This window comes from Anser brachyrhynchus (assembly GCF_964034855.1).
Source record: "Anser brachyrhynchus genome assembly, chromosome: 17".
Lineage (NCBI taxonomy): Eukaryota > Metazoa > Chordata > Aves > Anseriformes > Anatidae > Anser > Anser brachyrhynchus.
The window spans coordinates 2,220,629-2,247,862 of record NC_137710.1 but is presented as its reverse complement, the minus strand read 5'-3'; the positions used below and the strand labels follow the sequence as shown (position 1 = coordinate 2,247,862).

The following is a 27,234-nucleotide window of genomic DNA, read 5'->3' as shown; positions in this document are numbered from 1 at the left end:
AAAGTCTACGCAAGGGCTTAATCTCAAATGCTGCACAATAAACATTTTTTTTTCCCGGAAGCAACTTGTGATTTTTTTTCTCTTTTTATGAACCCTCACTGCCCTACTCCTCAACAGCCCTCGCTCGCCTCCCGTCCTATGTTTACATGCCGAGCAGAGCGTTTGTATAAGCAAAACAAGGTCACGCATTTCTATTTTTCCAGTTAAGTGAAAACCAGTGCAAGTCTTTCCAGGATGCGAAGTTTTCTTTCCAACAGCATCTTCACTCTGAGACGACGGAGAAGAAACAGAGGCACCCACACTGCAATTAATGTCTGCAGCAGCAGCAGCGCAACTACAAAGACCGTGGAATTTAACGGAGGGAATAGGAGTTTCTGGAGCACTCCCTGCCACTACTACAGCTCTGAGAACGATTTAAGGACACTCTACAGAACTTTCATTACAAGTGCAGAGAGCTGATAAAGCCTTCCTCTAAGGAAGAGAGCACAAGTACAAAGTTCAGACCTCGTTTAAGCGCAGAAATTGCCTATATAGGAGTCAAACGGAGCAAAGCTGTCAAATTAAGATCATACGAGTAGTACCGCAGCATTGTTTTCAGTAATTTTTCCCGATGCTGACGTTATTAAATGTCCGCTCTTGTCTTCGTACAAGACAACTTCTGTAGTGCCTGAGCAGATAAGCACGCCTGAATCAAGTGCACACTTGTGCCTGCTGATGGACTTGGTCACCGAGGAACCTCCTTCAGACACCTCACAACGAATCTGTCGTTAAATTAAAACTTACTCAAAAGCGGCTATGTAACATCCCTCCGAAATGAATTAACTGCTGGAAGGAAAGAGACCTGCAGGTTAGCCGTTTATTTTTGCTCAGCAGTTCAGCACAGCTGCATTAAAACCGACACACACAAAGACATCAGAATGAACTAGAAAACCTCTGAATGCCATGTGGGACCAAGCCTCCAGAACAGTCCCTCGCGTTATTTCCAAGCGCCTCGGTCATCAATATCCCCAATTGTTTCTACCCAAACAGAACCGACACCTCCTTTCTGCCCTTTCCTTAAGCCTTTAGTCGGGCTAATAAAGGATGGCAAGAAAAAGGAAAATAAGAGCAGGCAAGAACCGCCAAGCCTCAAAAGCAAGCTACACAACGTTGGATAATTTCATTTTTAACTTTTTAATGGTTAAACCAACGTATAAAAGACAGAAACTTAGAATATTCATAAAGGGCGCCCAGGTTCGCTTGGGCAAGAAAGTTAGCAAGAAGAAAGGAAAAGGGCCTTTTGCCACAATTGTAGCCAGGCGTGTAACCCTCCAAAACCAGAGCTGGGGGTGCTCTGCCTTCAGACAAAAAGCCACCGGGGAAAAAAAAAAGGCTGCAGAGTTTGAAGGCAGGCTGAGGCAGATGCGACCTCCAGCCATAGGGCTGCTAGCCTTCTCATGGTTGTATTAGGGACAAACTGAACTAAACCTCAAAACGAGGATATCAGGTCAGGTTTTGACTGGTGCTTGGGGCAGGTTTGTAGACGAGGCCCTACATTTTCCCCATCTAACATCTATTTCCCAGTCTAGCATCTATTGGCATCCCCCTTCCAGCCCAATTTCCCATCTGCCATATTCCACGTGCTGCCACTACCACGTACAAGCAGAATTATTGCACTTCCTGCCTCTTTCATAAAAATTTATTAATTCTTCACGTTTAATTTTTGAACACCTGTAAAGAAGCCTCCTTTTGTGATTTCCTTCCCCAGTGTAAAAGGGGAAGGAATAACAATGAAAAGCAAACGCTGGAATTTCCCACTCTTTCCCACAAGCTCTTACCTTTTCTAACACGAAACACGTAAATCCACCGCTCCGAGACCACGGAAACACGCACAGGGAGCAAGGCTGACCCTCGCTCACTACCAGGTGCTTAGCCCAACAAAGTATTACAGTACTAAAACCAGCATAAAATTAAGCCCAGGACAGTTTACTATCAGACAACTTTCTACCCAAATTTAAGCCTTTACGAGCAATATGGCCCTGAAAAGCAACATTCTGTTGCATCTCAAGGAGAAAAACTAGAAAAGAAAAAAGGATACCCGTGCTGCAGAGAACTGAGCTGCAATGCTGCTAAGAAGAAAGCCTGGCAAAAACTGGAGATGTTTAAATTTCTGTTAAACATAACGCTTCGAGCTGAAAGCAAGATGCAGGCCAGCTAAAAAGCAATTTGATTTTTCAAACAGGAAAGCCGCTTAGCTCTTCATTTACAGGAAAAAAATTGCAGCGTGAACCACCCTAAAGTTTGAAGTCCAAAAAGAGGCAAGACTTCTCTTTAGGGTAGCGATAGGAAAAGCTCCCTGAAGGTGTCCTCTGGGGCTCCACCAGCGCAGGGACTGGGATTTTACTGACTTGTCATTCAGAGCCAACTTCAAGAATCAATTTTTATTTTTATTTTTTTAAGAAAAAAAGGTATAAACACCACTGTGGGCACACGTTGGTCTTTTAACAGTCCCACGACAACTTCCTAGGAAGTTCTGAAATGGAATCTATCCAACAAAAGCAGAAAGGCAACAACGGTGGGAGGAGAAGCCCAATGGCTTTAATTTTAAAGCTTGACAAAGGAATTGAAGCTCACACCTTTAATCTACCGAGACAAACGCTTACAGTGATACGGAATTTTGCAAAATAAAAATGTTAAAAAAAGCTGTGGGTTTTGTTGTCCTTCACGTTAACCTCTATAGTGCCACTGTCTGTTGGCAGGGGTAACTGTTCAGCAAGGCACAGTAAACACCATGGGCAACCCAGACAGCCATATGTAAAAACCAGGGAATTATTTCAGTGCTGGGGCACCCGCTGATACTATTTAAGTTCATTTCGTTCTTTTCCGCCCTACCAAGGCTTTTCCCCTTCCAGATCCCCAGAGCGGTAACAAAGTAAAACTCCATTTTCAGGGATGTGCAACAATGGAGCCGCCGTCAACTCTTTTTATTGCCGACGCACCAAACTGAGGGGGGAAAAAAAAATTAAAAAATAAAAATAAAAATAAATAAAGGCCAGGTTGAAGGGAACTGCCCGGAGCGTGGTGACCTTCAGCCCGCCACCATCCTCCTCCTCCTCCGATTGTTCGCTGGGACCCCCGGAGCTTGGGGGAAAACCAGGCGAGAGGCAGGGCCTGGCCCCCTCGGGCGGCTCGGCCGGGGCCGGCTGCGGGGCCGGGGGGGGGCGGAGAAGGGGGGCCCGGGAGGGGGAGGACCGGAGGGGGAGGACCGGGAAGGGAAGGGAGGGCCCCGGCCCCTTTGCTTCCCCCCCCCCTTCTCCTCCAGGGCCCGGCCTTGCTACGAGCGAGCGCCCATCGCTGCAGGCCGCCGGGCGCTGCGTTTTGTTGCGATCCGGGGGGGGGGGCGAATAAATAAATAAATAAATAACAGATTTCAAAAATAGATTAAAAAAATAAAAATTCAATTTTTTTTAAATGCGATCGGGAGGGATTAAGGCGCAGCGGGAGGATGCCGGGGGAGGGGGGGGGGCTCCCAATCTCTGCCCCCCCCCCTTTTTCTCCCATTTTCCCCCCCCCCACGTGCGGCCCCATCGGGCCCCGCCGCCCCCCCCCCCCCCCTTTGCAGGCGGCTCCCGTCGGCCTCGGGGCTGAGGGAGAAGAAGGGGGGGGGGGGGGGAAGCGCAGCGGCAGCCCCTCGCCCCCCGCCGCGGCCGCAAAATGGAGGCGGCCCCGGCGCGTCCCCGGCCCTCCGTGAAGGGCACCGGGCCGCGGCCTCGCCCCGGCGGCGGCACTGCGGAACCGGCGGGGCTCCCCCCTTCCCCCCCCCCCCTCCCTCCCTCCCTCCCTCCCTCTCCCCCCCTCCTCCTTCCTCCCCCTTCCTCCTCCTCCTCCTTCCCCCCCTCAGCCGTGAGCGGGGCCTTGCGGCCGCCCCGCCCGCCGCCATGCCGGCTCCCCCGCCCCGCCGGGCGGAGCCCCCCGCGCCGCGGCCCCGCTCCCGCTGCTTCTCTCCCCCCCCCCCCCCCCTCCCCGCTCCGGCCTCCTCCTTCCTTCCCCCCCCCCCCCTCCGTCGCCTCAGCCCCGGTCCCGCCGCCGCCCGTGGGGGCCGTTGCGGGGGAGGCAGGGCCGTGAGGGGCCGCGAGGGGCCGTGAGGGCAGCCCCCGCCGCCGCCGCGCACCCACCTGCCCATGTTCTGCCTCCCGCCGCCCGCTGCTGACGGGAGGCCGGGGCCGCCGCCGCCGCCGCCTCCTCCTCCTCCACCACCTCCTCCTCCTCCACCTCCTCCTCCGCCGCCACCACCGGGGGGTTTGCGGTTGTTGCCGGCGGCCTGCGCCGCCGCCGCCGCCTGCTTGAGGGACATGGCGAGGGGCTGAGGGGGAGAGGGAAGGGAGGGAAGGGGAGGGCGAGAGCCGGGGCTGAGGAGAGGGCCGGGCCGCTGGGACGAAGGGAGGGGGGGGGGGAGGGAGGGAGGGAGGGGGAGGCCGCGCTGCGCTGACGGGAGCCGGGGGGGGCCGGGGTCGGGGGCCGGGGCTGGGCTCGGCGGGGCTCGGCCGGGAGCTCCCCAACGGCGCGAGCGGGGCGGAGGGAGCGGAGCGGAGCGGAGCGCGGCGCGGAGGGATCCGGCCGCTGAGGGGAGGGGGGGGGCAGCCGGGACTACACGGTGATGGGGGGGGTAAAAGGGGGGGGGGGGGGGGGGGTTAACGGCGGTACCGGGCTCGGCTGAGCCCCCCCTCCCGCCGCTCCCCCGGGATCCCCGCGGAGACGGGGAGGGGGGGGAAGGGAGAAGGGAGGCGGCGGGGGAGGGGATGGATTGGGGGGGAAGCCGCGGACTCTTTACGGGAAGTCGGAGGGAGACGCGGCGGTGCTGCGGCGGGTGAAGGGGCGGAGGCGGGGGAGCGGCGGGACGGGGACACGTGAGGCGGCGCGGGACGGCGCCGGGCTGCGGGGCCCGGCACGGCCCTCACGGCCCCTCACGGCCCCTCACGGCCCCTCACCGCCCCGCGGGGCCCCAGCCGCCCCCTTCTCCTCATGCCCAAGCCCCGGAGGAGGAGGAGGCCGAATGCTGAGGGCCCTGTGGTGCGGCTCGGCCCCGCCGGCAGCCCCTGACGGTTGCAAAATCTTGGGGTCCCCCCCCCCAAAAAAAAAATAAAAAATGCCGCAGTCTGAAGAAAAAAAGCGATGCGTTGCGCTCACCGGCAGCAGCGAGGAGCCTGGGGTGGCACCAGGGCTCCGGGTGTTGTCACGGCTCCCCGGCGAACGCTGATATATCAAAATAAAACCTCCCCTGTCCCGATAAAAGCCCGTGTACGTACGGGATTAGCGAGAGCAGATGTAACTTCAAAACCCAAGAGCTAAATTGATTTATAGCCATGGTTACTCAAAATGCTCGGAGTCTAATCTATTCATAGAAATGCTCCAGAAATCCCACAGGATTCAAATGTAATAAGCAGGAGCGGTGCTGTTAGGCAGGCATTATTTATACACCTTGCTTGTAAAGCAACAGTTTTCCCGTGCGGTTGAAAGTTGTGGGTGGCAGCACACGGTGGTAAAAAGATAACAATATTTAACAGCTTTCTTAAATTAGCATTTTCCCTATACTTTTGACTGTTAAACTCCTGGTTTTGTTTTACCTTACAGGCCCGAATAACCCTGTGGTTAACGCGTTGTTCGCTAGGTGCCGGGTGCTAGCTGAAATGGGCTCCGCACTAAGAATCGCTCCGCTGAAAACACTCGCCCAAAACAGAGGCAGAAGTTTCAAGGAAGTTACGTTTTCCCATCGCTTCAGTGAACTTGCTGAACATTTTGCTACTTCGCGGCCACAGAATTGAGAGAGGAGGATATCGAGGATTTCTGCAGTCCGGGAAGTTCTAGTAAAGGGAAAAACTAACGTTTCCCAAAAGAAAAGCTAAGAAACAACTCTTAAAAATTATATGTATATAAATAAAATAATAAAATCCACTAGCGCACACACAAAAACATACATTTCACCGAATTCCTAAGGTCTTCTGTGCCTTTTGGTTTGTCCCAAAGGACCTCAGACTGAGGGCCTCAAAGTGCTGCCGCAACAGGAGAAACGCAGCAGGTGAGGAACCGGATGGTTCCAAAATACACCTTGAAATGAATTCGAGTAAGCTACGGGTAGAAAGAGGGCTCCTTACTCAATAGTGATTTCGTCAGTGTGCTTCACATGATAAAAGACATTTCCCAAAAAGCCAAGGAAGTCTGATAAGAGACAAAGTCCAGCACATCCAGGACACTTAAGAGGGCTTTTGTTTTTGTTTTTTTTTTTTAATGTAAAGGAAGTTATTTCAATGCTTTTTCAGCTAGGAACATTTACGTGCACGGCAATTAGTCACTCTTTGTGGAGTAAAGGTTAAGAACTATTACAGAGCCTCCACTGTGCTGAAGTGGCAGCCATGCTGTGGAGTCCTGCTGGCAAAGACGAAGCCCTTGATATTCAAGGATGTCAGGAACACAAAAAGCAAGTTCCACGGGCAGGGATGGTTTCTAAGACGTGATATGAACACACTAACTTATATTTTGGGGCAACATTACGTACTTTGAAAGTGGTTGTGTGAATAAGGCTCTCGCGTTTGTATCTGCAGTAATGACTCAAGCTCAGTTGCTGTTTGACTTGTTTTCTCCTTCAATGTATTCTTTGTTTTGTTAAGCTCTGTTTGGCTTTCATTGTGCCTCCCGTTTTTGTTTGTCGAGCATCTTCATGCAAACACTTCAAAGCGAACGCAGCAGTGACCGAGCCGAAGTGGCTGGGGCAGCGACGTCCACCAGCGGACCTGCAGTTCGGGCACCGGGCCCGGCCGCAGCCCGACGGAGGCAGCAGGGGCTGCTTTCAGCCTCTCGTCGCGAGTGCGCTTCCACGGCGGACCCAACGCGCCCGTGCAACGGGATCGTGCTCCCGTTACGGCACGCAGCTCCCTTTACCCGTGGCGTTCGCTTCTACCTGCGTACGGCTCTTCTCTTACAGGCAGCGATTCCCAATATTCTGTTTTTATTGCTTTATGATTTGGCTCTATTGACACGCACACAGCTTTTTTTTTTTTTTCCTGGATGCAGTGGTCTGCCTGCAGCAAAACTCCAGACTCAACGTTACATCCTCCGTGGCCAAGAAACAGAAGCAGCCGGCTCCAAAGGAGAATCACGTCCTATTTTGCCCTTTCTGTCCACGTCCCGGGTTAGAGCTGGTCTTTCTCCGGACTACTACTTTCATTCAGTTCTGCGTCTACATGTGCGAGCTGTATTTGCACATGAAGATTAATGAGCCTGATAACATCGTTACTTACCCGGAAGTGCTGCATGATGCAACGTTTCCTTGATACAACCTGCTCTGAGGTATCGTGCTCTTCCTCGAGCCAGCCAGGGTGATCCTCAGCGGTCTTCAACGTGATGAAACACGCACGCCTGTGGAGGGACAGCCGACACGAGCCCTCAGCATTTATTTTAAGCAAAATCAGCTGTTAGAGCAGCTCGCAGACCTGAGTATTTCTACACGCGTGTTTTCTTTTCCCTGAAGACTTCTCTTATTTATCCATCACCACTAATCCTCTTCTCGGAGGCTGAAGCTTTGTGAACAATGCTATGGGCACGGGGAATCTCCAAACAGACGCTCAGAAAGACGTTAGGAAAACAAATCAGGTACTCTAACAAACGAGAAGCACTTCCCGGAAAGATACGATATCAGCTAGTCACCAGAGCTGCAATCAGTTTTAACTGATGAACGCACCACTGGCCAAACCTGAAAGAGGCATGTGCACATCACTGAGCAAAGCCCCAGCTCCGAGGCGAGACAACCGCTGCCTTCTTCAGCTCTTCCTCCCCGCCCCGGTCGCTGTGCGGAGTCTTTTCAATGCCCGCAGCCCCTCCAAGTCACAGCTCGACTCCGAGAAGAGACCAGCTCCCATCAAACACGTGTTTCGGAGCCGCACGTGCACCTTTATACCGCTGCCTTCCCAATTCCTTTCAGCCCACCAACGTCCTCCTCCAGCTCCCTTCGGGCTGCGGATGGCAGACGCGCCGCGGGGCCGCGCACGCCCCGCCGCCTCCCTGCTACTAAGAGGAGGTGAGGGAAAACGCTCATGTCCACAGGGCTTGGGAGAGAGGGGCGCGAGTGCCGGAGCTCCTTTCACCTGTAGCCACCATCTTAACGAACCTTGCTCTCCGTTTCCGTCGGCTGCGGTCACTAAGCGAGGGCTTTCCCTTCCTCGGCAGGCAGGAGCCGTTCGGAGGCGCCCCAGCTTCACCGTGGTTGGTTTGGGATGGGGCTGCAAACGGGGAGCCCCCGGCTCCACCCTAGCACCAGGAGGTCTTCGACCTAGCCCCGTGCTTTATTCGATAGCTGTTTTATTTATTCGATTTAGCTTTTTCACAAAGGGGAGGGGAGAGCCCAGCCTAACTCCTGCTAAGCAGCAGCAGACAAAGCGATCGTTATGCCAAGATTTAGCTCTTAAATCCCTCAAGATCTGGTGCTCGTAGAGCATAAACAACCTTCGCCTCGCAGCCTCGTCGAGCTGTGCCTCCACATTTCCCGAGCGCTGCTGCGCAGACCCTTCAGTACCCGTCCTCTCCCTCTATCCCTTTGCTGAGACAGGCATGCCAACAAGGAAGCCAGTTGCCATGGCATTTTTTCCCCCTACAGACAGATGTCCATTAAAAACCAAGTCAGCCTCAGGTTTGCTTCACAGAGCAGCTTTCCGTTGTTATTACCAGCGTGCAAGGAATTTCCACCGTGCCCCCTCACCTCAGATGTTTCGGTGCACTTTGGTTTTAATCCCCAGTGATTAGAAGGAAACCACTCCAGAGCAGGCACAGGTAACGTTTAAAGGACAAACCTAGGCTCAGGATCTTGTTTGACGTTTTTTGGCACGTGATCGGGTTTGGAAAGGGCTGAATTTGCTACCTCTGGCGTCCCCCCTCCTGATCTCTAGAAATCCCTGCTAAAATCATCAGAAATATTGGAGCTGTGGAATTTTTCCCCTCGCACCTGAGGCTCGGATCGGTGATTTTGGCTCGGGGTGAGCCCTGGGAGCATCAGCAGCAGCTCCATCAGCGGAGAAAGGGCTCCCACCCCTCCGTGCAGGGACCCCCGGGGCCCAGCCTCTGCTGGCAGCGCCGAGCGCTTCCAGCGTGCGTGCGCGTGTCGAGGAGGGGTGTCTCCTCCTTGGTTCCGAGGCCACATTTTTGTTTAAGGTTGGAAAAAAGCTTAATGGATTCCATACTCCCCCTCAGCCCATCCTGCCTGCGGTCGGGGCCAAGGGCTCGGCAGCGGGTGTCCCCAGGGGAGAGCGGGGGGCGTCCTGCCGAGCACCAGCACCGCCCCACCGGCGTCTCCGCGGGGCTGAGCCGCAGAGGGAACCCGCCGGGTGTTTTTCTTCGGGTGGCAAAGCCCTGAGCGCACGGGAACCTGACGCCGAAGCTTAGCTGTGCGCGGGAACGCAGGGAAATCGGTTTTCGCTGCCGAAGCGCCGCAGCGCTGAGACAACGTGGATGATGGCAGCAGAGCTGTTGAAGAAATCCTCGCGCTGACGTCCAGGGAGGGTCTCCCTTCTCGTGCCTGGGTTTCAACCCGGCGTGCTTTCCAACGCGTTCTCCGTTTCGGCTGGGGCACTTGGGAGCCATAGACCTTCTGCGTGGGAGCTGACATTTTGGAGGCATGACTGCAGCTCAGAGCCCTGCATCCGGGCTGGCTCGCACCACGTTTTCCACAAGAGCCTGGGCTTTCAAGGGAGCCAAAACGGCACAATTTCAGCTACGGCCCGCAGGAACTGCGAATACGCGCGGCTCCATGGAAGAGCGGGGTCTGAGAACATACCCAGATGCGGGGTCCTGAGGGAGGATTCCCTTCCAGACCCACGGAGTCGCTTCCCAAGATGAAGCACTTGGATTTCTCCTCTCGGTTACAGCTAGCGCAGCTGCAAACACGATCAGGAATACCTAATCCTCTTAACCGCTCCTGCAGCACGACTGATCGCTGCGGAGGAAAGCGCCGCGGCCCCGGGCGCGCTGCCTGCGGTGCCACCCAGCCGCAGACAAACCCCGGCAGACCCGCAGCCGCTCCGTCCCCCCGCGGACCCCTCGGGACCCGGAGGTGGGTCGCCCTTGCCGTGAAGCCGCAGGGGCAGGATGGTGAGGGGGAGGCCAGGAGCTCCTGGGATTTCTGCGTCTCCCCCGGGAAGCCAGAGCGAATTTGGAAGTATTTGGCGAGGAGAATTGTCTGGAGAAAGCCCCCTCTGCCCCGGCGCATTCCCTGTGCTGGTGGAGCGAAGCAGGCAGGATGGGAGCAGCCGGGTCCCTGCCATCGGTGTCCCCATCTCGCTCGGCCGCGTCTCCCGCTCGGCTCCGCCGGCCCTCACGGATGGTTTTCCGGCTGGGGCTCCAGGCAGGCCGTGGATGCGCGCCAACAGCACTGGGATTTCTCCAGCCTGCGTTAATTCTGCTTGGACCGAGCTTACTGGTAGAGTACAGGAATCGTTCCCAAAGACCTGAGCACGTTTTACACCCCAAACAGATTTGCCGTGGTTTTAGGTTTAGAGCCCAGGCGTGAGCACCGTGAGCTTTCTTGGAACCTCACCCACACCTGTGGGGGGTCTCCCCCGTCCCCAGACAGAGGGAGACCACTGGGGCGGGTTTGTTTCGTGTGCCCCTCTGCTTTCCAGGGCATTTCCTCACCTACAGACCCACCAGTAGAAACCAACAACCATCACGTAAAGCCACACGTAAGCAGAGGGGAGAGCAAAGAGGGAGGCAGAGGGGTGCAGACAGCTGGCAGGAACATCGCCAGCTTCGAACCCCAAAAACCCAGCCACGTCCCGCACTGACCTTGTCCCCCACGTGCATAGGGATGCTGAAAACAGGAAAGGAAAGCAGCCAGGTTGTAAACTACCTCCAAAAAAGCACTCCTTGAGCGCATCAAGGAGCTGACTGCTCCGCCTGGGGTGGCCGGATGGCTTTTGCAGATGTTTTGCACCCTCTCCACCTGCTCTGGGGGCCTGCCCCACGCCCAGCACCAGCACCAGGGCCCGGCAGCTCACCCAAGTGCCACCTTCGGACAGCGAGGGGCAAGCAGGGCCCACCGGCTGCGTCGCCTCGAGAGGATGCAGCTGCATGGAGCACAGCACCAGCACCCGCGGGGATCTCAGGTTGGGAGCAACGCGCAGAGAGCGCGAACCAGCGGCCGGCTCCTCCTCGCCTCTCCCCCCCTGCCCTCGAGCCCACAAACCCCGCTAACATCCACGACCGCAGAACCATCGTGTGGCGAAACCTGCACGGACGCCCGCATCCCCGCCTCGTGGTGTGCTGGCACCGGTGAGCCCCAAAACCTTTACCTGCTGCCCGACCCCCGCGCCGGGAGCCCCTGCCTGCCCCCGAGCCAGCTCCAGCGAGGCTGCAGAGCCTCCAGGAGCTTTATAGGAGCTGCTGGCCCCAAAATAGGCTCAACTGGGACCGATCTCCTGGTGGGGAAGGAAACATTGGTTTCTCCGAGGTGTTTGAAGTTTCTAGCAGCGTGGGACAGGAGGAGCGCGACCCTCCCGCCGGCTGCGCGAAGGTGGCAGGAAAGCACGTGAGCGTCTCGAGGTTTGTTGTCTAACGCAATTAACCAATTACTTCCAGGTCAAGAGGGGGCAAAGCTATAAACGCTGCCTGCTGCTCCAACCGTGTTTGCTCAGGGGTGGCGCGGGAGCAGGAGGAGTTGGGCACGGGGCTGTAACTCGGACTTTAAGGAAAGCCAACGTCAAGAAGCGCTTCCTGCTTCACGGGGAGCTGTGGCAGCGTGGGCCTGGTCCGTGCCCTCCCTGGGCGCTGCTGGAGGCGTCACCGAGCAGGAAACTTTGGGAGCAGCAGGCAGTTTTACCGCTGAATTGCTGGGATCTGCGTGGAGAGATGCTTCCAAGGAGGGGCCGGGCCCGCATATTTCCCCCCGAATTTTGTGCATCAGGTTTTCCTGATTCTCATAACCTGTGCAGGACTTAGCCCGGAGGAGACACGAGCGTTGAGTGTCGCTGCCCTGCTGCAGAACAGCCCCAGGCACTGCTGGCAGGCGTGGGGATGCTTTGGAAGGTGGCAGGGGCTGGGTGGGTTTGCCCTCAGCCCCTGCTCTCAGAGCACACTGCCCGCTTGCTTAAAAAGAGGGGAAAAAAGCGTAGGAGAGATCAGCGCCACTTCCTCCGCGCTCCGACGAGAACGGACACGTCGGCCGGTGCGGATCAAGGCAGGAATTTTCCACGGGGCCTTAGGGAATTCGGCTCCGATGGAAAGATAAACAGAGCGCGGAGCGGGTGCCGCTACCCCGGGCCTGGGGCACGGCGGGCAGGATGGCACCCGGCCCCTCGGAGGGACACCAGCAGCACCGTGTGTCTGTCACGCTTGGACGGACAGACGGACACCCACGGGGTTCCTCCGTGCCCGTTCCGCTAGTGGCCCTGCGTGGGGCTTTTCCAGGGCACGAACCACGGAGGCATCACCTCACCTGGGTCCTCAGCTCCTAAACCAGCAGAGCCGGCGTCATCGAGGGCATTAATTGGCGTTAAGGGACACGCTCTTCCCGAGGGGCGAATTAGCCCACTGAAAAATTAACGAGTCCCTGGCCCCGCAGTCGGAAGGGATGACAAGGAGCTGCATCAACTCGCCTCCCCGTTTAACCACCTCTCCCCGGGAGCAGCTGCTGGAGCGAATCCCGTCGGCATCCTCAAAGCGAGGGGGGCCCTGCCAAGCTGGGTGCAACTTCTGGCTCCCGCTCCTCTCCGTCTGGGTTTCTCCCTGGCCGTTTTAGATCCCGCAGCCTCTCCTGCGGTCCCTGATGGCCGGGAGCAGGTGGGTGCTCTCGCCCCAGGGGTGTAAGGGCGATGCTGGACGCTCCGGAGCTGCCTTGGACACTTTTGCTGCACGTGGTGAGCTGAGCATTCGTGCCACCACACAGAGAATCGTGTCGTTTTGCTGTCCCCCTCCCTCTCTGCCAGCCTGCAATCAGGGACCTCTTGCAAAGAGGCCACGACGGGATCCAGCAAGCCTCGCAGAACGCGCTGGCCGCTGGCAGCCCTTCCTGCCTTGTCCGCAGGACAGAGCTCCTCCGTTTGCTGCCCCTGCTGGAGCATCTGCCCCCTCTTACCACCACGCGGAGTGCCGAGGCAGGCTCTGCCCTAGGTGTTGAAGTACCGCTCCAGACACCCACCGCAGCACCAGGGGAGGCAGCGTGACCCCTTCGCCAATCAGTAGTGGGGAGTTTTCCTTCATGGTTTTAGAAACATCTACGTAAAATCTATTTTAAGGCTCTTAATCATAGCAGGAGCTTGGCCGCTCTCGGCTGTCCAGCGCTTGGGGGAAGCTTTGTGCTGCTGCAACCTTTTACTGTGGCGATCCTGAGTCACCGGCCACAAATCTGACCAGATGTTTGAGCAGACCGCAGGCGGGAGAGGTCCGAGCCCCGCTGCTTTTTCCAGGCACTTGGGTGTCCAGATGAGGGGTGAGGAAGCCCTGGAGCAGCCTCTGCCTTTCACCACGGGCCATGCGTGGCCTCAAACCACAGCCGCGCCGCCTCTTACCCTGCAGCACGGTCCCACAGGGGGGAAGGTTGGAGAGGGAAGGGGCCGTAAGCCTGGGGGAACCCCGCTCGTCTGCGGCGGTAAGCAGCCAGGCGGACACCCCAGGTTGCCTCGCCACCCAGCACGATTTTAGGAAGCGAAGGGGACTCCTCGAGGACGGGGTAAATCGATTTAACCCAAGTATTCAACAAGCCTTGCTTTTTCTGCCTGAGCTGCCTACTTCTGAGCTGGAGGTAGTTACCCTGCCTTATCTCCTATCAGCTCAGCTGAACGAAACTTCCCCCAGACATCACAAAAAGCTCACTTGGGCAGCTTTGCCTTCAAGTTAGGACTTGAAAAAGAACAGGCCACGCATTTTGCCCTTCTCCCTGCCATCGCCTCCCTCCACGTCCGGTTAGCACACAGACAGACAGACTGCACGCTGCTTTAATTTTTCAATCACATTTTTTGAAAATGAATTCCAAGATAAGAGTACAGCATCTTAGTGTTCTACACAAAGCAAGCTTTCAGCAAAAGTTTGGAGGATCTTAAGGTGGTGTAAAAATATATCTTAAATAAAATAGTTTCTATAGGAGAGCAAGCTGTCTTGCACATCTCTAGGTCCTTAGAATAATTTACAGAAGGCAGAGGCCCGGTTGTACAATCCACACACTACAAAAGAGTTAGTGTACATTCATGCTACAAAGTTAGAAAAGGTGGAAGTTCCAGACGATTGGGGCAGAGCTCCGAACCAAAGCAGTGGATGCAACGAGTGCACGAACAAGCGCCGCGTATTCCAACGCGAGGAAGTTTAACACTTCCAGTCAATAAAGTCAGGAAGCGGATTATAAAGACTCACCTTCCGAGAGTCGTTCTACGTATTGTAACTCGTTCCTTTTGCTTGGCCAAAAAGAACAACTTCTATCAATAGAGGACTAGCTGTCTTACTTACTAGCTCCAAACCGGAACAAAGAAGTCAGATCTCCATTTTCAGTGTTACAGACTAAAGATCAAGGCTGTTCCTGCAGTTCTAGCCACGGAAGAGGATCACACTGTGGTCCGAAAAGACAACTGCACGACTCCCCGGCCGTTTTTAAAAAAGAATTAGCATTTAAACACTCAGGCTGCTGAGCACAACACAGCAAACAGAACAGTCGCCCCTCCAATCGTGATAAAACTGCGCCGAACCAGAGCATCGAGTCTGGCACAGATTCTCAGTGGAAGGAGGAAAAAAAAAAAAAGATTTGTCCACAGATTTCCCTTTGGGGGGTTGGCATACTTTTTGGGAAAGTAACAGAAAAGTCTTGCCAGCCAGGATTTTGGACAGAGCCGTGTTCCAGAGCAGAAGAGGCAGCGCTAGGCTCCCAGTAACTGGATACAACAGCTGCATCTAGTGGCGAGGGTCTGGTCGCAGGGCAGCACGCTGAGCTCTGCGGGCAAACCCGAGCACGGCAACCCTGCGGGCTGGGGGCTGGCAGCGGCGCGAAGGCTGAGTGCAGGCACGTAGGAATTGGGCTGTAAAAACGCTGCGTTAAGTTATTTTCCTCACCTCGTTCTGAGGATAGCGCTGGAGCTCATGCCAACCTGCTCCTAGTGCAGCTAACGAAGGGAAAGTGTACGCACCCCACTCCGGGAGGATCAGAACACTCTGGCAGCTCTCTGCACGCAACACGGACCGGTCTTCGCAAAGACGGCTCCGTTTAATTTGTAGAAGTGCCTGTAAAATAACTACGTTAAACAATTTCCAGAATAAAAAGCCTTTGATACTTTGTGCACCGAAGGCAGTGACCACTGGCCTGTCAAAGGCCCTCTCTAAAATGAAGAAACAGATAGTAGCAAAGTCCCTTGAAGCGTTTAATATCCTAGATTACAAGCCTTAAGGACTCGTTTAGTTTCTTACACCACTGAGATGGTTTCACTTCCACACCTCGCTCCTTTTTATTTCCGAACTACAGTTCTACTCCTGTGCAAACTGTTCTGCAGTGTCTGGTCTGCACATACTACAAGGAGATGCATATAATCTAATTTACACTGTTTCTTAAATAAAAAACAACATTTATTAATCAAGAATACTTTTAAATCCAGGAGTGGGGAGAAGAACTCGAGAAGCCTCACACGCTGGGCCTTAGCCTACTCCGCAGCACCCCTGAGGGAACGCGATGTTGAACACTGCGCACCCACCCCAGAGCAGAATACTCTCCAAGAAGAAAGTCAAACGCATGACAGGAGGGGGCTTGGAAAAGGTAGGAAGGCAAAACGGTCATTAAGATCTGCCTAAAAACAGCTAAATAGTGCAGTGAAATGCTTTTAAATACCACAGACACCTCCAGTGACTGGCAGCCAGTTTTATGAGAAGCTCCGAAGACAATTTCTAGCTGAGCTTTACTGAACTGGGCGTTCCCAGCCGGAGTCCCAAGAGGCGGGCCTGGCCTACCACGAGCACGGCCAGATTCAGTTTGGGAGCAGCGTGTTCCGATCTTCATTTGCCCCTCTTGCCGCGGCCTCTCCTGGAAGAAGGTTTGCCTGTGCCCCCCGCGGAGGAGCTGGCGGAAGATGCCACCGCGATGTTGATCTGTCCTTCCTGAATCTCCTGCCGGGTCTCAGCTGGGAGGTGATTGATTTTCTGTTGCGTCTCTAAGTAGAACATGACATCGCGCAACTGCTCCTGGATCTCCGAGATCTGCAGGTCCTTCTGCTCGCAGGTTTCCTTTAACACTCTCTCCTCTTCCTTGAGCTTGTTCTGGAGCAAGGCTTGATTCGCTCGCAAACACTTGTTCAGTTCTTGTTCCTCCTTCAGCTCGTTGGAAAGTTTAGCCACTTTGTTATTCAGCTGAGAACACCTTGCAAGTAGAAGCACAAGTCAGGAAAAGCAGTGTATTACACTAAATTACACATTCCTGCATCCTTTTTTATTTCCAGTCCTTAGCGAAACTGTCTCCCCAGCTGTCCCCAGCCCCACCATGACCACCCAGAACTTGGTTTGGGCCTTTTGGCAACAGATGGGCAAGGGGAGGAAACACAAAAGGACTGAACCTCCCCCCTCCGGGATATTTCTACCCAGTTTAATGCTTGCTAACACCCGCTCGCCTGCACGGTGCTACCTGCACATAAACCAGGATGCTGTGGGAGCAGAACCACACCTTTGACCCTCAAACAGCATAACCCAGGAGAGCCCTTTCCCTTGCAAGTTGGGCAATTCCACCTCGTACCAAAGACCAAAAGTGCAGGCAACGGACAGGATGCGGGGGGAGCACGGGACTGTAACCTTGAACGTGCATCTGCAATTTCAAGAACGGGTGCCAGAAAGGGCACAGGAATTACATGCGGTCCTGACAGCTAAGGGCAGCCAGGGACTGGAGATAATGGCTCCTACCAAACTGTAAGTACAAGACCCTGGAGATTGCCCTTCACTCAGAAGTGCGATGCTCCCACCAGGATATCAGTACCTTCCCGCTTCACAGACAGTTCTTTCCCGTTCTTAACAACTCAGTGCTTTTCCCCTGAAAGTTTGCTGGCGTCACACAGACCCTGCTTTCCACTCCTCAAGGTGAGGTTCATGAGCCACCACTCCCTAGTTTGAGTCCCTGCTCCCACCAGGGCTGTGGAGAGGCAGCAATGCCGGGAGCCTGGTGGGCTGGGAAGAACAGACCACGCAGCCCCACCTAGGGAGCCGGAACACGCTGATCTGCGCTCTCTCCATGCCTGACATCTTTTATCTAAGCACTTCCTAAGATCTACATTTTTCTCGGTGCTGGGTGAGATGCCTCTGTCGGGCTGCCTTTCTTCTCTTCGGATGCATCCGCCGACTGCAAAACAGACTGGCGTCTACTTCTGAGCAGGCAGAGGAAGGATTACTGAAAGCTAAATATGCAGACCATGTAAAAAGAGCCACGGGCCCAAAAGCTGCGTTCCACTCAACAGGCACTTTCAAGTTGGGAACACCTACAGAAATGAGAGCTTTTTATAAGTGAGCGGGGTTCTCAGTAAACCAGTTTAAATAGCTCAGAGTTGCCCAAGAATAGCAAGATTCTTTTTTTTTTTTCTCCTCCTTTTTGGATGTCAGCGTGCAGAGCTTTAATGGCTGCATGGAACTAAACCTGGCAGCGGTACCCACTTCCTTTCGACAGACTGCTTTTCTTTGAGCAAGTCATTCAGCCTCTGTTCCAGACTGTCACACTTCTCAATGGTCTCTTTAAATTTGGTCTTCATGTTGTTAATCTGTAAAAACAAACACACAGGCATTTCAAACAGATCAAAGTCCTGGGCACTTTCGTTATGACATTCATTTTTCTGGTGTGGTTTCTAGACTTTGACCAATTACTATATCCAGGTAAGCAAAAGCTTTGAGGCAAGAAAAGGCTTAATTTTGATTAAGACCCTCTGCATTACACGTTGCGGTGCCCGACAAGGAACCACGTTGCCGTGGAAGTTGCTCCTACAGAACAGCAACTCCGGCTGCAGAGCTGTGCCAGGGACCCCATTCAATAACAGCAACAAACCCCACCACCTGTATCAGCTCCTTAACTTCTTAGTGACTGCAGTTCAGCGTTTACACAGTAAGCATCTGAGAGAATGGCTACCGGTAAACTTAAATTCCCACCTGAGAGCTTTACGACGCGGAGCTTTTGCTCATTTTAAACTAAACGTCAAATAAGTATGGTCAAAGTCTGAAAACAAACGCGCTACTCCACTCAGCACTGACTCAGCAGCGCGCTGTCATAAGACAGTGACCTACTGACATGAATATCCTGCTCATGTCAAAGGCAAATGGAAACACGTTGGATTCCTCTCCTCCTCTGCTTCAGAACTAGAGGCCACTGCTGCTGAAAAAAGCATGCTCCCATTCTCTAGGCACTACGCAGAACACATCTCAACTTTTAAGGTAAGATTTAGAGGAGATCTATAGACAGAAATACTTGTTTCCCGTCTATAAACGTCAAAAGTATGCTTGCACGTACTGGAGAGAGGAATTTAAAGGAAAAATGCTTTCCTGGAGGAGCAATCTGGATAAATGTCAGTGTCAGCACACACGCTGTCTTTGCTGGTGCCAGAGTCAGTACAGAGCAGGTTTTAAGCCTTCCGGCCTTAATCACCGAATGTTTATGCAGCTGATGGTTAATTTGGGGAAGTAGCGTGAGCCCTGATAATGGAATACACTGCAGAGTGGCACTGATCCAGGCACGACTTACACGGCGTGAGTGCCATGAATAAAACTGTACGGATCTTTAAACGCAAAGCCACATTTAAGGTGTATATCACAGTCGTTTCATCACGGTTGTTTCACTTTGCGGATCATGTTTCCTGGTCACGTGCAACACAATTTTTGCTACACCTTTTCCTTTTCTGGGGATGTCTGTGAGATTTCTGGGTCTGTTCTTTAGACCAAAGTCGCTGACCACTATTTCACTGGTCCTAGTTTCTGCATTTAGGATGCTACATAACCACACGTACTAAATAGTTAATTAGAAGTCATGCAGGAAGTTCAAATAAGGACTCAACCCTAAATCCTGACGCGCTTTAAACCTAGCTGAAAGGATCTACGTAGAGTGAAAAGCATTAAAGTATTCTCTCTGGATTTTTGCTCCTGACATTTTGAAGCAGCCCTGCCTACAGAACGCTTTATGGGAGGAGACTCTGAACTTTTCCCACTGGGTGATGAGGAAAGGTAGGGGATCACAAAGAAAGGGCAAATCAATACGCATTTGGAGCAGAAAGACAGCCGAGCAAATTAAAGTCATACTGTCCATGCTACACTAACCTTCCCCAGAGAAAAACGTCAGTGTGAGACTGATGGCATCAGCGAGCAGGGATCCTGCAGCAGCGCGGACTTGTTTCCACCACTGCTGCAGCTTCCCGAGCAGCACGTTTAAATCAGCCTTAAATCTAGGTGGCAATCTACCTACTTCTGCATCACTGAGCAGCAAATTGCTAGATGTGAGCACTGAGATAAGCGACACATCTCGGAGCCAATTTTCTCAGCTGGTAGCGAAACAGGCTACGCGAGGTCACGTCACGCGACGCGCGGGCTGCGTGAGACGCTGAGCAGCTCCACTTCCCATCCGACTTCCCAGCGGCCAGCACCTCGTTTCAGCGGAGCTCCAAACATCCCCAGAGCAGGGCTCACCTCTTCGGCCGTGTCCTTTTCTATCCGGACGATCTTGTTTTCCCAGTAGATTCGCTGTGATTCCAGCTGGCTCGTTAGCAAATAGGAGTACTACAAACACAGAAGTATGCGCAGAGCCGTGAGCTTCTCCTAAGGGTGGCTACGCCGACTGAGAAGCCCAAAAGGCTCCAATGTAAAAAAATCAATTGAATCGAATGAGATTGAGCACAGAGGGCAGTCTGAACACACGTGCAATCTGCAGATCCAGCAGATACGCGTTTCACCAATTTGGTTTCAGAATTAAATCACACGATTTTCTGGAATCAAGTGAAGTCCTCGGAGCACAACAGCAAGGACCAGGTGAAAGTGCCACCAAGCCGTACCCACTATCACACCAAATACTTTTTAAAGAGACAGAATTCCTCACTGTAGTAACAACAGGGCTCAAAATCTTACACTCCACAGGAAAATGAAGCATCAATCATCTCTGCCATGAGTCTGAGATCCCAGGGGCCAAGTTCCCCATTTCTAGCCCAAAACCCAAGGGGGAAGGGTAAACGCACACATCTAGCTTCACTGTAAGAGCATCTCTGGCAAAGCATCCCCAGCTGCGCATAGCTATTCGCATTTACTGTTCTCCAACAAGTACAGCCCATCCCAATGTTATTCTGGCATTTGAACAGGGATATGTGCCTTACATCCCCTCTTTTCCCTCCTGGTTCTGCAAATGAGTTACGAGAAGGTTGGAAAACGTGATCGTTTCTTACCATCAGGCTAAGAAGCAGAGCATTAGGCATTCACTGTGGAATTAAACATGTGCGAAAAGCCTTGAATGCTCTCAGTAGTATCAGGGAGCCAAAACACGCTGCCAAATTCGTTCTCTCTGCAAACATTTAGATCTCATAAGCCAGACAGAGAGGTCTTTGACATACTTTAAGCACTGACCTCCTGGCACTAAGGGTTAAAAAATAGCTGGGTTTGCATCTAAATGTTACGCAGAAAACTCAGGGAAAAACAAACAAATATTTATTTGAGCAATAAGCTCACAAAGGCTGGTCTCCACAGGCTTCTCCTCTACAGATAACCTTGTGTCTAATGCGACTGAAATCCTGCTGCAGTGTATCTGCTCGCTGAAGCAGTAATTTGAGTTTCCCTTTAAAATAGATCACTGGCAAAGGAAAACTTGCATGAACCTTTGTTTTACCCTTCTAGTTAGTGTGGGAGAAGCCGGCCAGCAGGCACAAAAAATCATTGTCTGTTGAAGGGACGGGAGCAGAGCAGGGCTGGTGTCAGACAGGGCTGTCAGCTTTCTTTGATAGCCAAAGTAGGCACGCAGCTACGGATTCCTACTTACTTGCTTGGCGTACAAATCAAACGAATCAAATCAACAGCTCCTTACCCATCCTGGGGCCTTATGCCAAGTCACAGTTCCACCAGGAAGGGTCTGGAGAGCGAGTCCGGGCATTTGGACCCATTTCTCTTTGCAGTGACCTCAGTGTTTGTAGCAGCATAAGCAGCTAATCTCCAATCTACTGGTGAACACAGGACGAGACTGCAGCCAGCTTACTCTTAGCTGCATTGGCTCTGCAGAGCCAAAAGGTTTTTTTTTTTTTAAAAAAAAGTAAAAATATCCTGCTTCTGTCTGAAGATGATTGCCTACATGCAGGGAGCAGGTCTGCTGCATAAGCTGATGTCATTTTCTTGTATTCATATCTGATTTGAAACATTTCCACACAGCAGCACAAAGCAGAGCCCGACGAGCCAAAATATTTACCTCTAATTGTAAGGCATCAATTTTCTCCTCCTGACACATATCTCCCTCGCACTCATACTGAACTATCTTCCCATCAGTTTTACTTGCAACCAGCCGGTGGACGTAGTTATCTGAAGAGAGAAAATTCAACCAAAAAGGAGTTTCATGCTTAAGAACACCCAGGTTGACACCAGTGGAAACACTTTATGCAGCACAATTAACCACGCAGACTGCTGCAGCAGCATATTAGCACGGCAGCAAGCCAACAAGAGATGTATTTGTTATTTAGCAGGCTTTGCATAGACACCTTGCAGGGTATTTATTACCACAGCCCATTCTCACACCTGAGGGCAAATTGATGGAAAGGGAGTAACAAACACGTTCCGCGGAGGCTGCAGGACCGCTCCAGTTCGTTATGGAATCGTGTTCTCCCTCTCCCATCTGCTACAGACCCACGGAAACTGCTGTTAGAGAGGAGATGGATGTTCCCAGAAGAGGAAGGATTAGTACGGATGTAAAGCCCTTAACCTCCAAGCAAACTGTCACTAGCGTTCTTCCTAACACTGCTGGGGTCCCAGAAGCTGTTTTACAACCAAGGTCATCCTACAAGGCGGGGGGAAGACAGAGCGCTCACCTCCAGCGTAGTCCCAGACTCTGTGGTTGGTCAGCTGCATCGCGTAGGTGTGCTGGGTCTCCTCGAAGTGTTTGTAAGCGTGTCGGCTCACGTAGCGGCCGCAGCCTATGTGCCCACATATTAAACAGATCCAGAGGTTCTGCAGGGAGAACGGGAAAGCTCTGTCCTCGCAATACTGTCAGACGGCGGCACCGGTGCCTTGAGAAAGCACCATCTGACACCAACAGCCTGCTGATGCTGCGCACAGCCAGGAACCTCCCTAAAACGTGAACGGTTTGCTTTTTCCCCCCTCTCTCCAGGAAACCTCATTCAGGTGGAAGAGTAAGGAGAAGGAGCCTGCAGATGCCGGGCACCTTGACAGACTACCACAGGCATGGATGGGAGAACGGCCTCGATTAATGAAGGTGGCAGCCTGACAGAACCACAAAAACAAGCTCTGAAGAGCACAGACCAGAAGGGAGCACCGAGTTCAGTGTTCGTTTGGCCCCCTGCTATCACACACATCTTATCTCAGGCACCAATCAGTTTACGCATTAACGCTCTCTAAGAACTGGAAACGTTTGTCACAGCAGGCAACCTGGGAGATACCATCCCTTCCCGGTACTGATTCCAGCTCAAAAGGAAAGCAGCTACACCACTGACTGGTGAAGCGAACCCAAAAGGAGCCACAGAATTAACCTCAGAAGCAACTAGAGCAGCTGTGCAGTCAGATCTAGTCTAGATCTCACTCACCATCCACCCACCTACTTACTTCTTGAACTCCACACTCAAAACACTTGTTCTCTTCCACTGGCTCGGGCGTTTGGCAGTATCTGCAGACAGGACACCTAGAGGGCAATAAGCAGCATGATTAGACACACAGTGCTCCAACTTCATATTAAGGTAATTAAAACCAGAGCCAAAGAGCTCCGAGTGAATGCCTTATGCTGTGGGACACTCCCTATGCGCACGCATCTTTCAGCTCCCATTTAGCCCTCGCAATCTTGCCTCCATTCCACAAATGGCTCCTGCTTTTAAGCCACTAAGTGACAGAAGAACAAATCGGTTTTTCCAAAGCCATTTCGGTCTCAAGTCAGCGCTCTAGTGACGTGAGCGATACGCACAGAGCAACATTCAGGTCCCAGAAGGGCTCTTCCATACCCTCCTCATACGCTGAAGGCAGTCAGATTTTATAATAAAGAGACTTCTCCTCTCGTTGTCACTTTATTCCTTGGACATTCTCCATTATTGCAGAGGTTTCCATGCAGCAGCTACACGCTGTTGTGGAAGGATGCTGTAACTACAGAGTGCTGAGGAGAGCTGATTAACAGCGAGGTGCCTGCACTTTGCAATATCGCTTAGTGCTGAAACATCCCTAAGGACACGGGGGGGCTGCTGCCTCGATTTTGGCCCAACCAAAGGGATTCAGGCTCAGCCTTTCTGGAAAAATGTCTAAGTCTACCCTAGAAGAACCCATAGCGGGCACCCTGCTATCATTTCTTCTGAAACACCACCGCTGTGCTGCCAGAAAGAGAGAACCAGGACCAAAAAGAACGTTTGTCCAGGCCTCAACCACCACAAGCTCAGCTGGGGAGCGAGGTAACTCAGGCTCGGGATCCCGCTGCCAGGACTGGTTACGTATTCTTCATTAGCTGCTGCATAAGCTACAGAAATATTCAAGAGAGGAGAGCACGGGATTGCAGCGAGCTTTCTATACAAATTCAGGCACTTACAGCTTCTGAGGCGCCTAAGCAAAGCGGACAGGGCTTTTCCTCTACTGTTCTCCTAGACTGGGAGCAGAAGTTCTGCTGAAATTGTACATGAGATATCTAAGTGTTATTCTGGATCTTGATCCTACACTGGCTAAGCTCCACTGCTTCAAATTTAAACTGGTTTTGATTTATGGGGCAAAGCAGCCAATAAACCTTAATAGCTACAAACCTGATTAATCCCACCGAAGTTCTTTTACTTTGCCTCACAAATGATTTCCTCGGCCTACGTTTTTTCCTCGCACTGTATCACAGAATCAGGCAGTCGGTGGTACCAGTATCAGAGAAGAGCCCACAGCGAGGAGGAGCAGCCTTCTGCTGCAGCACCTGCGACCGCCCGACGTGCAGTAAAGCAGCAGCGCCCAGAAGAATGCAAGACGTGCGCGACTGGTAACGCCTGGGCGCCAACCAGGGGCTCAGACACCTGCAATCCTACCTCTGGTGACGTGAAGGACGGCAGCAGCAAGAACAGGAAAGGGTTAGCAGCGGCCAGAAGAGGAGCTGCTTTAAGGACAGAGGCAGCTCCAAGCCCAGCGCTGCCCCGTAGTGGCCCTGACACAGGGCAGCTGCCCCCGCCAGGGGCACAGCCTGCCCTTGCTCAGCCCACACCCCCTTTAACAACGCTGCCTGCCCCGAGCAACTGCCTCCTCCTCCTCCTGATTTACAGAGTGATTTTTACAGAGTGATCTTGTCCTTATTCTTTCCTCCCTGCCTCCATTTGTCTGGCTTTCCAGCCCTGTCCCCCTGCACAGCCCGCTCCAGCCCAGCTTTTCCTCACCCTCTGAGCATCCAAGTGAGAGGGGCGATGCTGCTGCCCGGCGTGTTCCCAAAAGTTCCCCAAAGGATTTCCAGGCTCCAGCAGCAGCGCTCGTCTGTCTGTAGCGCAGCCTCAGCTACGCCAGGGAAACTAACACCCAAAGAGAGGACACAGGAGGCTGCACAAAACAGGGCTGCGTGCGTGCAATGCTGTTTGTCCCACTATTTTTATCCTACAACATTTTAAGACAATCTGCGTTATTTTACAGCTGCCTCGTTGCCTCAGCAGCGAGGCTCACAGGAAACATCGCTCAATTACTTTTGGCTGGGAGATTTCTCCCCGGGAGTCCCTTAATGGGAAGGAAAAGAGCATCAGAACTGGCAGCAATTCCTGCCCCCACACTTTGATGAGAGGAACCGGTCTTGTCAGCACGTAGCCACCACAATGGGAGCAGGGTTTTAGATGTGGAAATAAATAAAAAAGCCTCTTACGTGGTGTCCTCCCACCGCTGCAGACACTGGCTGTGAAAGCTGTGGTTACACAGCGTGGTGAGGATCCCGTTCACGGACTCGTCCATCCTCTCCAGGCACACCGTGCATTTTGGCAGCTCGGTCAGATCCATCACGGGCAGGCTGGCCCCCTTCGAAAGAAGAAGCGGAGACCAATTGCTCAGCACCCTCCCATCACCATAAACGAAGCACCCACGCAGGAGAAGTCAAACGTCTCTCTCGCTACTGTTGGCACTAGGGTACAAAAACAGAACCAAGTGATCCTGCGAGCCTGTGCAGCAGGGAGAAGTTTACCAGAAAAGGAGGCAATTCAGCGCTCCGTGGAACACAGCCTCACGGCAGCGCAGGGTCAGCGCGGCTGCTGCGGTCCCACCACGTTTTTTGGACCCACCAGACCGCTGCACCTGGCAGGGTTAGGTCAGAGACGCTGCACAAGTGAGGCACGAAGCTTACAGAGCCACCAAACAACCCCTCCCAAGTAGAAACAGCACTGGAACGTGAAACGGGCTTCGGATTGAAGCAGCGAAGAGCTTCTTGCGGTGTTCTGTCCGGCATAAATAACCCTGGTAAGTCTCCCAAGTCCGGGGGAAAAGAAAGAAGAAAACAAAAACTTACGTCTTCCGACTTGAAGACCTCGGCGCGCTCCACGTACACCAGCTGGCACACGTCCTCCTCGATGGAGTTGAACTGCCGGCCGTTGCACGCCATGTAGAAGCTGTCTGCGTCAGCCTGTGCACACGGCGAGGGGGGGCGGTTAAAGAGAGAAGGCTCGCCGCTGAGACAGCCACGGAGGAGGAATCGGCTGCGTCCTCTCCTCTCCCCTCCCGAGCGCTCGGCAGGAATAACGGATTTCCCTTCAGCGCCTGCGTCGCTCCTCGTCAGCGATTTCAGCGCGTTTGCGAAGCGAATTCGGTCTCTTTGTGAAAGTTTACGAGGGCCCCGTTGCAGGACACCGATACCGGGGTCGGGGAAGGGGACAGGCTGACTGAGGGCGAGGATCCACTCACCCGTAGCAGCTCGGGTGGGCTCCGAGCTGCTTGTAAAGAGGCAGAACCAAACCCAGCCCTACCAAACGCCACCCGTTCTCAGGGAGTAACCTCCCCCAGCCCTTCGCCTCGCAGGCAATCACACACGGTGGGAGCTGAACGCCACGTTCCCTCGCTCCCCGTCACGGGAGCCAGATAAGTAAAAGCCCGCGGGGTTTGCTTTTGCTACCCGCCTGGTGCCACCTGGCCCTCACTTTTGGGGGCAGACCGCCCTTTTCCCGCTGCATTGGCAGGGGCTGGGAAACCACCCAGTTCCTCAGCAGACCGAGTTTTTCCTAGAACAGAAACAAAACCCCCCTGGCAGGTCTCTTTCTGCTCAGCACAATGCACTGCTCTCTCTGAACGTGCTCTGATGGCAGAGAACAGGGTGTCCAGGTAGGCCTAACAGCTTTTAAATCTCCTGCCGCCAAGAAATTGCATAGACGGACCGTGCAGACGCTTCCCTGCGGGTCAGGGTGTGGGGAGAACCTCAGCGAGCAGCCCCAGGGAGGTGCTGGGCCGTAGGACGGAGCTGTTTCACCGAGGGCAAAGCACGAGGTTGGCCAAGAGCCGGCCAGCAAAGCCACGCAGCAGCCATACAGCCCTCCCGAGGCACGGGGGCTTCCAGCTCTTACCTGGGAGCTGAACTTGATCAGCACCATGTACTGGTTGGGAGTGGAGTCTCGGATGATTTTCATGTGCTCGATGACTTCGTAGAAGGAAGCCACGAACTTCATCAGGTCGTGGCTGGTCATGGTAGCGGGCACCGTGAGGATGCAGAGCATGGCGCTGCGCCTGACGTCCTCCTTCAGGGAGGTCATCTTGCTGGGAAGGGAACGGTTACACGGCCCCACGTCACTCCAGAGGGGACGGAGGCACGGCTTTTATCACCCCTCCCACAGCCGCAGCCACTAGGATAGTTTTGTTGTCAATCCGAACGCTCTTTTGCGCGTCTGTAAACGGTTACCAAGAAGCACGGGGCTGTCGGAGCCTTAAATACCCACACGGAACTCTCACTTTTTAGCAAAGGATCAAAACGGCGGCTCCAATAAATAACGGCTGCGTCAGGAATAATCCATCACCTGTTTTTCTCTAAGAGCAGTTGAAGCTGGCAAGCCACAGAGGCTCAGAACTACTCGCAGAACAAACGAGCCGCATTTGTTGCCATTTCAAACGCTCATTTTGCGTCTCCTGACAGCT

At 53.5% G+C, this 27,234-nt stretch overlaps 2 protein-coding genes and 1 long non-coding RNA gene across 18 annotated transcripts in view; 1 reads left to right on the top strand and 2 right to left on the bottom strand.

The window, feature by feature from the left end:
- The window catches only part of ATXN2 (ataxin 2), a 51,208-nt gene extending 46,619 nt beyond the window's left edge, over nucleotides 1-4,589 (bottom strand). For all 16 annotated transcript variants that reach the window (XM_080559360.1, XM_080559368.1, XM_080559361.1 and 13 more), the window contains exon 1: nucleotides 4,155-4,589. In XM_080559360.1, coding sequence (XP_080415486.1) covers nucleotides 4,155-4,333 — 179 coding nt within the window. In that variant the 5' untranslated portion in view covers nucleotides 4,334-4,589. The remainder of the gene's footprint in view (nucleotides 1-4,154) is intronic.
- A 114-nt stretch (nucleotides 4,590-4,703) lies between these two features.
- On the top strand, nucleotides 4,704-14,424 carry LOC308179365. Its single transcript, XR_013940339.1, has 2 exons — nucleotides 4,704-5,277; nucleotides 5,611-14,424. It is a non-coding gene; the product is annotated as an uncharacterized lncRNA (long non-coding RNA).
- The window catches only part of BRAP (BRCA1 associated protein), a 14,870-nt gene continuing 1,587 nt past the window's right edge, over nucleotides 13,952-27,234 (bottom strand). Inside the window, exons 4-12 of the mRNA XM_080559394.1 lie at nucleotides 26,670-26,859; nucleotides 25,625-25,738; nucleotides 24,992-25,140; nucleotides 22,747-22,822; nucleotides 21,996-22,134; nucleotides 21,383-21,492; nucleotides 19,630-19,719; nucleotides 17,620-17,723; nucleotides 13,952-16,345 (exon numbers count right to left, since the gene is read on the bottom strand). Coding sequence (XP_080415520.1) covers nucleotides 15,985-16,345; nucleotides 17,620-17,723; nucleotides 19,630-19,719; nucleotides 21,383-21,492; nucleotides 21,996-22,134; nucleotides 22,747-22,822; nucleotides 24,992-25,140; nucleotides 25,625-25,738; nucleotides 26,670-26,859 — 1,333 coding nt within the window. The 3' untranslated portion in view covers nucleotides 13,952-15,984. The remainder of the gene's footprint in view (nucleotides 16,346-17,619; nucleotides 17,724-19,629; nucleotides 19,720-21,382; nucleotides 21,493-21,995; nucleotides 22,135-22,746; nucleotides 22,823-24,991; nucleotides 25,141-25,624; nucleotides 25,739-26,669; nucleotides 26,860-27,234) is intronic.